This window comes from Eschrichtius robustus, chromosome 15, assembly GCF_028021215.1.
Source record: "Eschrichtius robustus isolate mEscRob2 chromosome 15, mEscRob2.pri, whole genome shotgun sequence".
Lineage (NCBI taxonomy): Eukaryota > Metazoa > Chordata > Mammalia > Artiodactyla > Eschrichtiidae > Eschrichtius > Eschrichtius robustus.
The window spans coordinates 25,945,193-25,960,895 of record NC_090838.1 but is presented as its reverse complement, the minus strand read 5'-3'; the positions used below and the strand labels follow the sequence as shown (position 1 = coordinate 25,960,895).

The window sequence follows — 15,703 nt, the reverse complement described above, 5'->3', positions numbered from 1 at the left end:
TCACAGGATGACTACAATTCTGCTTGACAGAGATGGCTTCTTAGATGTTTATGATTCTACTGTAAAGAAACAGGATTTGGGAGTGTTGCTCATATTTAAAAGAGGATGAGTTTATTGAAGAAACTTGCAAATTCTAAAAAAAAAAAAAATCTTCTCTAGATAGCTGCTGATGGCTGGAAATGTCATAAATCTTCAGGAGTACTGGATTCTAGAAAAGTTGAATCCACTCTCAAAATCCATTTTTAAAACCTAATTATAAAACTCATGATAAAATGAAAAAAACTCTCACAGGTAATCTGTGACTACTGTTTGTTATACTTTTTATAAGTAATGCTGGCCATGTTAGAAAGTCCTTAACATTTGCATTTGGAAAATAATTTAAAAATAAAATAATTTACATGATTCTCACACTTCACTATTTTCAATAAAGCAAAACAAAATAAGTTAGAAACTGCCTAATGCAGATATAACAATACTGTATTCTATAACCTAAGGTCCACTATGTTTTGGTAAAATTATATAATGTAAACTCAAATTGTTCATGCCACTTTGAAAAAAGATCAAATCGTATTACTACGTATGGAATTCCACCTATTTTGGTAATAATATATGTGATATATTTTGTTAATAAAATGAGAAATTAAAGTCAACCAATGAAAGGTGACAAAAAAGATAAATCTATCATTATGTCAGTATTTGGTTGAATGTAAGACAGAAAACTGGGATTCCTTCACTGCATATCACCTAAGGATTTGGTATTTATTTAACCAAAATAAAACACTTTGAGAATGATGGGCCACTTACAAATGTATTGAAATTTTTTAATGAGAAAAACTATTAAAAAACTGATAAGTAAAAATTTTAAATTGTGCCAGATGGTAAAATATGTTTTAAAATTTCTGATAAAAATGTTTGCTTTTACTTTGCAAGACATAATTCAGGAGGACCTCAAAGGAAAACGTAGCAATTATGTTTGGAAAATCTATAAAAGAGACTTCTACTTTTAAAATGGACTTTTTCTTTTCCTAAAACGTGTACTCAAGAAGCATGTTTATAAATTTCACTGAAGAAAGTATTATATTTTTAATAATGTGACAGATCCACTCCATCAAGTGGCTCTCTTATAAAGGTAGTGTTATATCACACTGCAGTCAACTACGAAACCAAAGATAGCAAAATTCAAATTTAGAGAAACAGCTTTCTAAAGGAAGCCTATTTAAAGCCTATAACATTTAGAAGGTTCTCACTGCCCCAAATACATTTTACAAAAATATAGTTTCATTGGTTTCATGAAATGTGAACAAACCTACTATTCTCTAATTAGAGTAAATGATTGAACAGTCGAGGCAAAGTTGGATTACTAAATAAACTGAAAGTCAAGGAGTCAATGTTCCTCATAAAAATAAATTAAATTACAGTACATCATGGTCTTGGTTGTCCAATTCTATTGTTAGTTCCATATCTACTTGGTATATTTGTAAAACCAGTCCTGAATCCTTGGGTTGCTCCAATTCCTGGAACTCCAAGTCCTTGATTAAGCATGCTGCTATAAGGTGTGTGTCCATGATTAAGACCCAAACCATAAGGTCTTGTTTGAGTATTTAGAAGAATAACTGGGCTCACGTTTTTTCCAGGGGTGTTAAATGAAAATTCTGGAGGTGGACTACTGGGTTTAGCTGGAGTTGATGTAACAGGGTTTGAATCGTCAGTACCCTTTAAAGGAGGCATTGGGATTATGTGATGATCTGAGAAGTTTAGGACATTGGCTGCAACAGGCCCAGACAGTAAGGCAGGCCTGATCCAATCATCCTTGAAAATCTGAACAGTCAGAGTAGATACTAGTGTGTACAGCCTGTTGGTCACATGAGCAAGAACCATTTGTTCGTTTGCATCTCGTCGAATTCTCACATGAACAGATCCAGCCTAAAAGGGACAAAATCATACGAAAGAGACTGCTTAGAATTATACTACTGAAAATTCCATTAGAAATGAACATTTTATTTATGATTTGGTTGTAACATTACTTGGTATTTTCTTTAAAACAAGAGAAAACTTAATGTCTTGAGATTCTTTAAAGACTACTTAGTAGTAATTATCAATGTAAAGAGTTAATAAAATAATTTATGACTCTAAATAAAATGTGACTTTTTAAAATATTAAAAAAAAGAAATCCATGTAGGAGGAAGGCAGACATGTTGTAACACAAGGCAGAATACAAATGAAGTATATGGAAAATGCACTGAAAGGGCAGAGAAGGCAGGTATTAATTCAATTGAGGAAGACTTCAAAAGAAGATGGCATTTGATCTGGGTTGGTGGTCAAATGAAATTTCAAAAGGCAGAGACAGGCATTCTAAGCTGAGGGAATAGCAATTAAAACCCACGGCATGTTTGGGCAAGAATAAGCAATATTATTATATAAAAAGAAGTACAATATTTCAGGGAGCAGAAAAAGAATGAAAGAGAGAAAAGACAGGAAGAAAAGGAAGAGGAAAGGAGGAAACAAGGAAAGGAAGAACAGAAAGAAGAAAGAAAGATAGGTTAGGTAATAAAGGTAAAAAGAAAGGCTAGGAGGGGGTTCTAAAAACCATGAATAAGGAGTTTTAGTTGCAGCAATCAAACAGAAGTAAAATAATTAGCATTCAGAAAAATTACAGTTATGGATAATTGCTAATTAGTTAGGAAATGACTGCAACAGTCTAGGTTAGAAATGAAGAAGACTGAGATAGGACAGATATAGTGGGACCAGAGAGGGACAGATGGATTCATGATATTCCATGGGAGATCTTAATTCTCAACTGGATATAATGAATGAGGGAGATGAAGTCATCAAAGACAATCTCAAGGTTTCTAGCCTAGGTTACTAGGATAGAGAGCACCAGGCATTACAATGATGGTTAGAAGTATGCTTATTAACTTGATAAGATGTTCATCATACATTTTGTCTTTAAAAGATAGTAAAATAACAGGTACAACAATGATCATATTTTGATTAAAACACACACAGAAAAATATCAAGAATGATATCACATGATCATCTCAATAGATGAAGAAAAAGCATTTGACAAGATTCAACATCCATTTATGATAAAAACTCTCGACAAAGTTGGTATATAGGGAACATATATCAAAATAATAAAGGCCATTTATGACAAACACACAGCTAATATCATACTCAATGATGAAAAGCTGAAAGCTTTTCCTCTAAGATCAGGAATAAGACAAGGATGCCCACTCTTGACATTTCTATTTAACATAGTATTAGAAGTCCTAGCCACAACAATCAGAGGAGAATAAGAAATAAGATGCATCCAAATTGGAAGGGAAGAAGTAAAATTATCACTATTTGCAGAAGACATGATACTATATATAAAAAACCCTAAAGACTCCACCAAAAAACTATTAGAACTAATAAATGAATTCAGTAAAGTTTCAGGATATAAAACTAATATATAGAAATCTGTTCCATTTCTATATACTAATAATGAACTATCAAAAAGAAAAATCAAGAAAATCCCACTTACAATTGAATCAAAAAGGATAAAATATCTAGGAATAAATTTAACAAAGGAAGGCTTCCCCAGTGGTGCAGTGGTTAAGAATCCGCCCGCCAATGCAGGGGACACGGGTTCTAGACCTGGTCCATGAAGATTCCACATGCTGCGGAGCAACTAAGCCCGTGCGCCACAACTACTGAGCCTGCGCTCTAGAGCCCACGAGGCACAACTACTGAAGCCTGTGCGCCTAGAGCCCATGCTCCACAACAAGAGGAGCCACTGCAATGAGAAGCCCACGCACCACAACAAAGAGCAGCCCCCGCTCGCCGCAACTAGAGAAAGCCCGCATGCAGCAACGAAGACTCAACGCAGCCAAAATAAATAAAATAAAATAAATTAATTAAGAAAAAAAAATTTAACCAAGGAGGTAAAAGACCCATACTCTATAAGGCACCGATGAAAGAAACTAAAGATGATACCAATAAATGGAAATATAGTTTGTGTTCATGGATTGGATGAATTAATATTGTTAAAATGTCCATACTACACAAAGCAATCTACAGATTTAATGCAACCCTATCAAAATACCCATGGCATTTTTCACAGAACTAGAACAAGTAATCCCAAAATTTATGTGGAACCACAAAAGACCCCAAATAGCCAAAGCAATCTTGAGAAGGAAGAACAAAGGTATTATGCTCCCTGACTTCAAATTATACTATAAAAGTTATAGTAATCAAAACAGTATAGTACTGGTACAAAAACAGACACATAGATCAATGGAACAGAACAGAGAGCCCAGAAATAAACTCACACACATATGGTCAATTAATCGACAACAAAGGAGGTAGAAAACACAATGGGGAAAAGACAGTCCCTTCAGTAAGTGGTGCTGGGAAAACTGGACAGTTACACGCAAAAGAATGAAACTAGAACATTTTCTCATACCATATACACAAACTTAAAACAGATCAAAGACTTAAATTTAACACCTGAAACCATAAAACTCCTAGAAGAAAACACAGGCAGTAAGGTCTTTAACATCAGTCTTCTCAGTATTTTTTTGATCTGCCTCCTCAGGCAAGGGCCACAGACGCAAAAATAAACAAATGGGACCTAATCAAACTAGAAAGCTTTTGCACAGTGAAGGAAACCATCAATAAAATGAAAAGGCAACCTAGTGAATGGGAGAAGATATGTGCAAACGATATGTCTGATAAGGATATAAAGAACTCATACAATTCAACCCCAAAAATAAAAAAACCTAATTAAAAAATGGCCTTGGGGGACTTCCCTGCTGGTCCAATGGTTAAGACTCCGTGCTTCTACTGCAGGGGGCACAGGTTTGGTCCCTGGTGGGGGAACTAAGATCCCGCATGCCACGTGGTGTGGCCAGGAGAAAAAAAAAAGGGCTTGGGATTAACAAACACACACTACTATATATAAAACAGATAACCAACAAGCACCTACTGTATAGCCCAGGGAACTCTGCTCAATATTCTGTAATAACCTATATGGGTAAAGAATCTGAAAAAGAATGAACGTATGTATATGTATAACAATCACTTTGCTGTACACCTGAAACTAACACAACATTGTAAATGAACTACACTCCAATTAAAAAAAAAGTGGGGGTGCAGGCAGAGGACCTGAACAGGCATTTTTCCAAAGAAGACATAACAAAAGGCCAACAGGAACATGAAAGGACGCTCAACATCACTCATCATCAGGGAAATGCAAATCAAAATCACAATGAGATTTCACCTCATACCTATCAAAATGGCCACTGTCAAAAAGATTAAAAAATAACAAGTGTTGGCAAAGATATGGAGAAAAGGGAACCACAGTACATCACTGGTGAGAATGTAAAGTGGTACAGCCACTACAGAAAACTGTACAGAGGTTCCTAAAAAAATTAAAAACGAAACTACCATACAATCCAGCAATTCCACTCCTGGGTATTTATCTGAAGAAAATGAAAACACTAATTCAAAAAGATAAATGCACCCCAATGTTCATAGCGGTATTATTTACAATAGCCAAGATATGGAAGCAACCTAAGTGCCCATTGACAGATAAATGGATACAGACATGGTATACATGTAGAGTGGAATATTACTCAGCCACAAAAAAGAATGAAATCTTGCCATTTGCGACAACTTGGATGGACCTGAAGGGTATTATGCTTAGTGAAATAAGTCAGATGGAGAAAGACAAATACTGTATGTTTCCACTTACATGTGGAATCTAAAAAACAAAACAAATGAACAAACAGAATAAAACAGAAATAGACTCAGAGATACAGAGAACTAATGGTTACCAGAGGAGAGAGGGGTGAGGGAAGGGGCAAAATAGGTGAAGGGTTATTAAGAGATACAAACTAACAGTTATAAAGTAAATAAGTCACAGGGATGTAATGTACAGCACAGGGAATACAGTCAATATTTTATAATATAGTGTGGTGTATAATCTATAAAAATATCAAATCACTATGTTGGGGGGAAAAAAGAATGACAGCACTTATCTCTAGATGGTAGAATTATTAAGGATTTTTGTTCTTTTTGACTTAATTATAAGTTCTAATTTTTCTAACAATGGGGTATATTTGTATAATAAAAACTTAAAAATACGTACTAAAAAAACAAGCAAAAAACAGAACAAAAATATATAGTAAATAAAATATATAGCAGACATTGTTGAGTTTTAGATAAACTCAAATTTCAAAAAAAGAAAAAATTGTAACAGCACCTAAATTAGCAAAATAGTTGGCTTAGTTACAATGGGTCTAAATCTATGGCTTGAGCACTAATAAGAGAGTTATTGCTAATCATGAGATAAAGAAAATATCTTACTGCTTGAATTTGACTTCCATTTTACTACTTTTAGGTAAGACAAGCCATGTCCACAAATCGAGTCATCTTTGATTTCCCCCTTTCCTTTGCCACTGTGAGATAGTAATCTCACAGTTTTCACTATACAAAATTATAAAAGATACTGTATCTCCTCTTTCAGTCTGATATGGAAGTCAAAGCAATTAAAATAAGTGAAAACCATTTCCAAGTATGAGCTTGAACAGTGTCCTATGATAATGGTGTTTGCATTAATCTATGGCTTTTGTGACAATTATTCCTGGCAGCTCAAAAGCTTGTTTTATTAATTTCCTTTGTCTTAATTAGGCAACACATCTGTGTAGCTGTTGGATGGCCAAGTTCTGAACAGCAGAGATGATTGTGTTTATAAGCCACCCAGCTAAATAAACACTTGTCTACTAGTTTGTTACTATCAGTACAATTAAAACAATGATTAAAAGTGAACTGTAAGGGGGCTTTCCCTGGTGGCACAGTGGATAGGACTCCACACTCCCAATGCAGGGAGGGCCTGGGTTCGATCCCTGGTCAGGGAACTAGATCCCACATGCGTGCTGCAACTAAGGAGCCCACGAGCCAAACTAAGGAGCTCACTTGCCTCAACTAAGACCTGGCACAACCAAATAAATAAAATAAATAAATATTAAAAAAAAAAAAAGTGAACTGCAAGGGACTTCCCTGGTGGTGCAGTGGTTAAGAATCCACCTGCCAATGCAGGGGACACAGGTTCGATCCCTGGTCTGGGAAGATCCCACATGCTGCAGAGCAACTAAGCCCATATGCCACAACTACTGAGCCTGCACTCTAGAGCCCGCTAGCTGCAACTACTGAGCCCACGTCCTGCAACTACTGAAGCCCACATGCTCTAGGGCCCTCAAACTGCAACTTCTGAGCCCATGTGCTGCAACTACTGAAGCCCCCGCGCCTAGAGCCCGTGCTCCACAACAAGAGAAGCCCCCACTCGCCGCAACTAGAGAAAAGCCTGCACGCAGCAACGAAGACCCAATGCAGCCAAAAAACAAATAAATTATTAAAAATCTTTTAGGCATAGAAGCAAAAAGATCAAGTCACATATAAAGGTGAAAAAAAAATCAGACTATGTTTCATCAGGCTTTATCACCATAATGCTTTATGCCAGAGGAAAATGGAGTAATATATTTAAGAAACTCAAGGAAATAAAATATGTGCTCAGGATTTTATATCCGGCTAAATGATTTTCAAGTATAATGTTCACAACTGTTTTCAACATTCAAAAATTTAGGGAATATTTTTCCCAAGGGCCTTTCCTGAAGAATTTACTAGAGAATGAGTTTTAGATATCCAAAATGACTAGAGAGGGGAAGAGAAGGAGAAGGAAAAGATGAAGCAGCCATTTTCTGCTGAAAGAGTATAAGCCTGAAACTAAAGACTGCAAAGTAGTGATATCATTGAGCTGTTGGACCAACCCTAATCTGCCTACCCCTGAAATCTGTGTTATGTTAAAAAAGTCAAATCTAATTTTTTTTTTAAATGATATTGTAGAAGAGTAGTATTTAGTAACATGGAAAACTGTTCATTATATATTAAGTGAAAAGAGCAGATTATAAAACAGCATGACCTCATTTTCTAAAGAGAGCAAGTATACAAGTATTAATACCAAAACATCCATAGGATTATGGTTGTTTAAATTTTTTTTTTTTCTGGGTACTTTCTTGTATTTTCCTCATCATTTCTGACACAGGAATAAAATCATGCCATAACAAAATCTCTTTCGTAATGAGGTCTAAATTGGATTAGAAAACACGGAATTTTATGCTGAAGCAGCTGTTATTATAACTCTTTAACATATTCAGCAAAAATCTCCAAAATTAGAACGGTAATAAAAAAGAAAATAATTGCACATTTTACTTCTGCAACATTTTTGTATTTAGGAATGTATGACTATGGATTTTTCTTTTTTGGACAGCCTAGTATTGAGATCATTTAGTTTGAAAGGAAAAAAATGAATGAAGAAAAACATTCCTTAATCTCAATTAGGTTACTAAATCCATCTATATTTTTTACTTTATTGAACAGAAATGGGAATCAAAGGCTCTACAAAAACTTTAAAGAAATACTTTTTTCAGTTTTAAAAAGTATAAACTATGTTTATAAACTTTGTTTTATGTTTTAAACTATGTTTAAACTAAAGTAATATATAGAAAGCATACCAATGAGCCAAAACCTAGGGTCCAAAAATGCTCATTTCGGACTTCCAAAACTCCATCCAAGGTAGATACCTAATCAAAAACACAGAAATAGGGCTTTTGTATTTGACATATCCAACACAATTCAGTCACATTATGGATTTGCTGTAAGCCTAGAAATGACATGGCCAAACCCTGCCTGAAGACACTCATTAGCCAAGAGAGGTCCCAGACCATTCACTCCAGATACCATTTCTGCTTGTTCAATACTGAGCCAGGGCCTTCTTTTCCAGTGTCTTCTCTGCACCAATCCCTCAAGAATCAGGTCTTTACTTCCCTCATTCACACCTTGTTCAACAGTGTGTAGTTCTTTTCATCTTATTAGTATAGTATATATTTACAACCAGCACTTGTGGTATCAGAATTTTTTTGTCTTCTCAATCATTTCTTTCTCTGGATTCCCTTTTAACAAATTTCTGTACAATATAGGATGTTATTTGGATGTGGGCCAAAAGGAAATTCCAAGGCCAGATATACAGTGTGTGGCCCATTGATACAGTGGCACAGACACCACTAGCTGAAGCAAGTGGCCAGCTATATTGATCAAAGTGGCCTCTGTGATACTGACAACGAATAGTTTAAAACACTCTCAACATCCAAATAATTTGATTATCTTATTCCTTCATTAACAGTTGGAATTTTATAACAATACAAAATCTAAACCTACAGATCAAGATATTAGGTACTGAAGCAATCACCATGTAAAGGTGGCCTCTGACTTAATCAAAATCCTAGGTTTGAATACAAAATCATAAAAATCACAGCATTTATATAGCAAATAGTGTGGTCTTTAGACCATTACTGTCTACATTTATTGGGTTGGCCGAAAAGGCCATTTGGGTTTTTCATAACATCTTATGGAAAAATTCAAATGCACCTTCTGGCCAACCCAATATTTCAAGTGAATCTGGCTTCCAGACTGCACAATTCGTCAAATTGTTCTATTTTTGTCACTATGTTATGCCTCCTACTGCATCATTGTAAAGAACAAAAACTTCCCTAAAATAAAATTCTAGAAAGAGTTGAAATTATTTGTACCCACTCTTTGCATTCTCTAATTATAAATTAAAATGATTTTACTTATTATTCCATCTTACCTCTCTGATAAGTTTGTCCAACTGACCAATAACATGGGGTGGTGTTGTCTGGGGAAAAAAATAAAATAAAATATGAATCTAGAGAGAGAAAAAACTTTTGCAACAGTAGCCCTGACACAAAAAAAATTGGGTTTTACACCAGCCTTTGCTTTGTTTCACATGTGCCCTATCATGATTTAGGGAAGAAAGGCTTTAACTGACCCACTAATAAAGCAGCATCAGGAATCAGCCCACGCTTACTTCTTATCTTGCAAAAGAGCTGCTATCTCTAAAACCAAATAAGCCTTAAAGAACCAAATAATCAACAAAAAAATCTTTAAGAAAGTAAAATTTTGTATAAGGCATAGCACTATAAAACTAATATGTTACTGTTATTACTACTTCTGGAGAGGGAGATACAACCCACAGGTTTTAGAAAAGGCATGAGGAAAAGACAGAAGGAAAAGCAGTGCTTATACATTCATCTAGTCCTGGGAAACTACCTTTCTATTCAGGTGCTTGTCTATAGGTGTTCCTATTGTTTCAATAAGTAGTGATTCCTCATTTTAAATTTTAAATTTAAAAGTCTCACTAATTCAAGAATAGAAAATAAGAAAACAATCATAACCGGATTATACAATAGCCAAAGCACATTTATTAGGGGAAAATGAGTATCTAAAAAAGATTTTAAGTAATATTGTTTTCACCTGAAACATTATTAGAGGCAAAATTTTTTCATTTATGCTTTTGTCTTACAACTACATGAAGATCTGTGCCTATTTTGTGCATCAATAGAACTTCATCTCGTTCTTTTTTTTTATAAATTTATTTATTTATTTTTTTATTTTTGGCTGAGCTGGGTCTTCGTTGCTGCGTGTGGGTTTTCTCTAGTTGCAGCAAGCGGGGGCTACTCTTCATTTTGGTGCGAGGGCTTCTCATTGTGGTGGCTTCCCTTGTTGCAGAGCACAGGCTCTAGAGCGCAGGCTCAACAGTTGTGGCGCACAGGCTTAGCTGCTCCGCGGCATGTGGGATCTTCCCGGACCAGGCCTCGAACCTGTGTCCCCTGCACCGGCAGGCGGATTCTTAACCACTGCGCCACCAGGGAAGTACCATCTGGTTCCTACTATTCAAATTTCAGAGATTATTGTTTGGCTTCATTTCCAACAGTGCCCTCCAGTAGCTAAAAATTTCGTCATCTGGTAGAAGAACCCATATCGTTTTATAATCTGGTAAAAGAACATAGCTAATTTTAAGCATGCATATTGAAAGAAGACCCTTACCTGGAGTAATACTTTCCCACTGTACACACTCATGGGATACATAGTGCCAAATGTCATCAGAGCAATGGCTATGGCTGATGCAGTATCTACAGCAAAATAATTACTGAAAAGAAAAAACAATTCTAAATCTTAAATGTATGCTTCACTGGGCTTCTTACAATTTAATCTACAAACTTTAATTATCTAAAGCAACAGGACTGTTTTACCACAGCTGGCCACTACTGGCAATGAGAGCATCTCAAAGGAAAATAAAAGGTTTTCAGGATCCTTTCTTGCCGAAGTTTAGGGGGAAATAACTAATAATTATGTTAATTAGTGTGACGAGAGATGATGAAGAAAAATAATGTGAGCATTTCCCCACAATGTATTTTCAATCTACTTGTCAACTATAAATATTTCATATATATTTATTATTTTCAATCTACTTGTCAACTATAAATATTTCATATATATTTATTTTATATTTTATTTATAAATAGAAACCTTTAACTAGTAATTTCTGATACAGGAAGACCAATAGAATTCATCAGTGATTCTATCAATTTTGCTGTAAACAATAACTCCATAATTACTATTAAAATTTTTCAAATTCCCCAGGAACTTCACAGGGTGAGATTCTCCAGGAATTTGTTACAGCAACATTGTGACTGAAGTGCAACATCTCATCAGTAGTTCACTGTTCTATTAACAAGACAGACCAAAATGCCAATGGTTACAAAGCTGATCATGTACTCTTTTTCACTTGTTCCCATATGTTGGGAATAGAAAATGAGTAAAGACATAGATCCTGCCTTTGAAATGGCAGGAAACATACATGTGAAAAATATAATAAAGGACTTTGGGTACAAAGGAGAAGTCCTACAGGGTATCATGGATGCACAAAGGAGTGAGTGGCAAGCCTCCTGGGGTAGGGATAATGCAGAAAGGCTAAATATAAAAAGAGGTGACAGGGGTTTCCCTGGAGGTCCAGTGGTTAAGACTCCGTGCTTCCACTGTGGGGGGGCGCAGGATCGATCCCTGGTCGGGGAAGTTCCGCATGCTGCGAGGTGCGGCAAAAAAAGAAAAAAAAAAAAAATGAGGTGACATTTGAGCGGAGCCTTCAAGATGAGCAAGATGATGGGACCAAGATACTGTAGACAGTGAAAGCAGCATGTGCAAGGGCATGAAAACCCTGATGCAGCAATGAAACTATCAACAGTTAAGTATATATAGATAGACGGATGGCTAGTAAGGTTGGTAGAAGCTTCACTGTGTTAACAACTTTTAATTTTTCTAAGTATCCAAAAGAGAATTTTGAAACAGGAAACTATGTTCCAATTTGCAACTTTTAATGATCAGTAGCAAAATAGCAGATAACTAAAGATGTGTGAGAATAAAAATTATAAGATGAGAAGACTATTCTAATTAGGCCAAGGAAATGATCATAAAGGCCTCAATTTAGGAAAAAGAATGGGAAGAAGGGAAAGATAATATTAAAAAGAAAGATTAAACAAGAGTAGGTGACAAGACTATTGTTTACAACAGCCAAGACATGGAAACAACTTACGTTTCTGTTGACAGATAAATGGATAAAGAAAATGTGGCATATACATACATAAATATATACACAATGGAATATTAGTCAGCCATAAGAATGAAATCCTGCCATTTGTGACATGGATGGACCTTGAGGGCATTATGCTAAGTGAAATAAGCCAGACACAAAAGGACAAATATGTATAATTTCATTTATATGAAGTACTTAGAGTAGTCAGTTGCATAGAGACAGAAAGTAGGACAGTGGTTGCCAGGGGCTGGGGGGAGGTAGAATGGGTAGTAATTATTTAATGGGTACAGTTTCAGTTAGGGAAGATGAAAAAGTTCTGGAGGTGGATCGTGATGATGACTGAACAAAGTGAATGTACTAAATGCCTGAGAAAGTACTGAACTGTATGCTTGGAAATGGTTAAAATGGTAAATTTTATTTTATGTATGTTTTAACACAATTTAAAAGCAGAATGCAAAGGAATAGACAGTAGTAGCATTCACTGAGACACAAAGTACAAGAAAATGCAGTTTTGGGGATGGGGGGAAATAGGTTCAGTTGAGGTGGACATGAAAAGAAGGTATGTTTTTTGGAATTCAGTAGAGATCTGGGCTAGAAATAAAAATGTAGGAATCACATAGAGGTAGTAAATAAAAACATAATTGTATGTGATATGCTAGGAGAGTATGCAAAACGGCAGGGAGTCAACGAATCACGTCATAAAATTAAGCTTAAGGCTGCTAAAGTCTCTTTCCTAATAGACTTGCTTTTTTTAAAGTTGATTCACATCTACTTCCTCTCTTCCCTCGCTCAGCAACAGTCACTGTGATTTATCTCTCTTTTATCCTCCTCTTCTCAGTTTCACTCATCAGGTCAGCAGTAAGGAATTTAAAGTTTTCTAGCCTGCATTATAGACTGTGGTGAAAACTTCTTATTGAATCCAACCCCCATAATTTTTCAGATGAAGACACTTGAGGACAAGACTTGACCAAAGTTGCACAGGTCACAAGCAAACATGCTATGAGCTTAATCCCTAGCCATCCTACTGATGCCCCAGGAATCGAAACACACTTGATAGCAATAAAAAATACTTACTTAATTTCAATTAGCATATAAGTAATACAAAGAGCAAATGCTCCAGCAAGATCAATCAAAACAAATGGGTTCATTCGGGGAAGGAAGATACTGCTAAGTCCTGGAATAATTCCACACAAGCTATGAAAAAACAAATAAAAAGAGTATTCATTAGTAGAACTTACGTAATACTGATGAAAGTCGTATAAAAGATGACTTGTATTTTAGTATCATACATCTTTTAAAGAAAGCAAAGAGAATTTGGGAACAAAACTCTCACTCGTAAAGGTCTCTTTTGTATCATCAATTAAAAAGTAAGAAAAAGTAAAGGGAGAATAAGAATCTGATCTGGGGGCTTCCCTGGTGGCGCAGTGGTTGAGAATCTGCCTGCCAATGCAGGGGACACGGGTTCGAGCCCTGGTCTGGGAAGATCCCACATGCCGCGGAGCAACTAGGCCCGTGAGCCACAACTACTGAGCCTGCGCGTCTGGAGCCTGTACTCCGCAACAAGAGAGGCCGCAATAGTGAGAGGCCCGCGCACCGCGATGAAGAGTGGCCCCCACTTGCCGCAACTAGAGAAAGCCCTTGCACAGAAACGAAGACCCAACACAGCCAAAAAAAAAAAAAAAAAAAAAGAAGTTGATCTGTGAGATTCATGTAGTAACCTCAGCAATAATAATGCTGAGACAGATGCATTTCTTGGGCATTCCTTTAACGTTATGTATATCATGAAATCCTATAACATCTTACCTTCGACTAAGATCTGCAACATGCTCTTGAAGCCAACTCGTACTAGCAGCTTTAAAAAGAAAATACTTAAATTATGTATATAGAATAAACCATTATCAGAAATACTTGATTCTTAAATTTAAAAAATAAGTTCGGTCATGACTGTGTAACATTACAAAACATCACGTTATTCCTCAAATCTAGAACTTCTTTCTCTTTTATGCCTTTAGGATACTAAATGAAAAGCAGTTTCAACTGCAATATACAGCTGACCTGAAGGAATAAGTGAACTTAACGTATTTCATTGTTACTATTAATTTGAAGTTTTAAAGGCTTATTATAGTGTAAAGCAAAGCTTCCTAACCAGTGTGCTGAGAATGGGTTGCAGGTACACTGATTACTGACTCGCTCAGCTCTCAGAAAGGCCAGGTGGGAATCCGGCTACATGCAGACGCCTGTCAGCTACTGTCCCTGGACAAGCAGCCTCCAGGCTCAAGCATCCTCTTACATTTATCCCAGGGTGCTACAGAAATTCTCATTTTTTTATGTGTACCACGATGTAAAAAAGATCGGCAAGCCATATAAAAAGTAGCCTGGTACAGCAGTTTAAGAGCAGACTCTGATGCCAGAATACCTGGCTTCAACCCCAGCTCTGCCGTTAACTAGATGTGTAGCCTGAGACAAGTGACAATCTCTCAGGGTCTCAGTGTAAAATGGGGATAATATCAATAAAATGATTTACCTATGGTTATAGGAAGAATTAAATGGGTTCTATGTAAAGCGTTTATCACAGTGCCTGGCAGATAGAAAGTGCTCAATATTATTTTCCACTTAAATTTCAACTAATGTTGTATAATAAATTTTGATGTTTCTGTGAACTTTCATTTCCAGCTAATAAAAATACAAACTAGATGATCTTTCTAGAAATAAATTTGGCAATATATATCAAAGACTTAAAAAAATAGTGTATTTTTAACCCATTTATAATTTCTTCTTTGGGAAGAAGAAGCGGAAATGCATACAAGAAATCTGGTACAAAAAAGGGTGGTTATAGCATTATTTGTAAAAGGTTATATATTATTCTATATAACAATAGACTGTTTAAAAATATTCATGACAAAATATTATGCAAGCCTTCAAAAATCATTATTTCAAAGAGTATTTAATGACAGGCAATACTCAAGACATAATGTTAACTGAAAAAAGCTAAACATAAAATTGTTAATTGATACAATTCTAAATATGTAAAAAAAATATATACATGTGCATAGAAAAAAAATTAAAGGAACAAAATAGAAATGTTAACAGATGTTATCTCTGGGTCATGAGATTATCAATACTGTTTCCTTCTTGTATCTTTCTGATCTTCACAGAGAGATACAGTTTCTAAATCTCTGTACCTTCTTAGAATTTCTAGAATGAGCATTATAT

At 35.6% G+C, this 15,703-nt stretch overlaps 1 protein-coding gene across 1 annotated transcript in view; it reads right to left on the bottom strand.

Moving 5' to 3' along the window:
- Nucleotides 1-740: 740 nt before the first annotated feature.
- The window catches only part of SLC30A6 (solute carrier family 30 member 6), a 35,451-nt gene continuing 20,488 nt past the window's right edge, over nucleotides 741-15,703 (bottom strand). The window contains exons 9-14 of the mRNA XM_068564246.1: nucleotides 14,294-14,342; nucleotides 13,565-13,684; nucleotides 10,945-11,047; nucleotides 9,686-9,733; nucleotides 8,553-8,621; nucleotides 741-1,923 (exon numbers count right to left, since the gene is read on the bottom strand). Coding sequence (XP_068420347.1) covers nucleotides 1,423-1,923; nucleotides 8,553-8,621; nucleotides 9,686-9,733; nucleotides 10,945-11,047; nucleotides 13,565-13,684; nucleotides 14,294-14,342 — 890 coding nt within the window. The 3' untranslated portion in view covers nucleotides 741-1,422. The remainder of the gene's footprint in view (nucleotides 1,924-8,552; nucleotides 8,622-9,685; nucleotides 9,734-10,944; nucleotides 11,048-13,564; nucleotides 13,685-14,293; nucleotides 14,343-15,703) is intronic.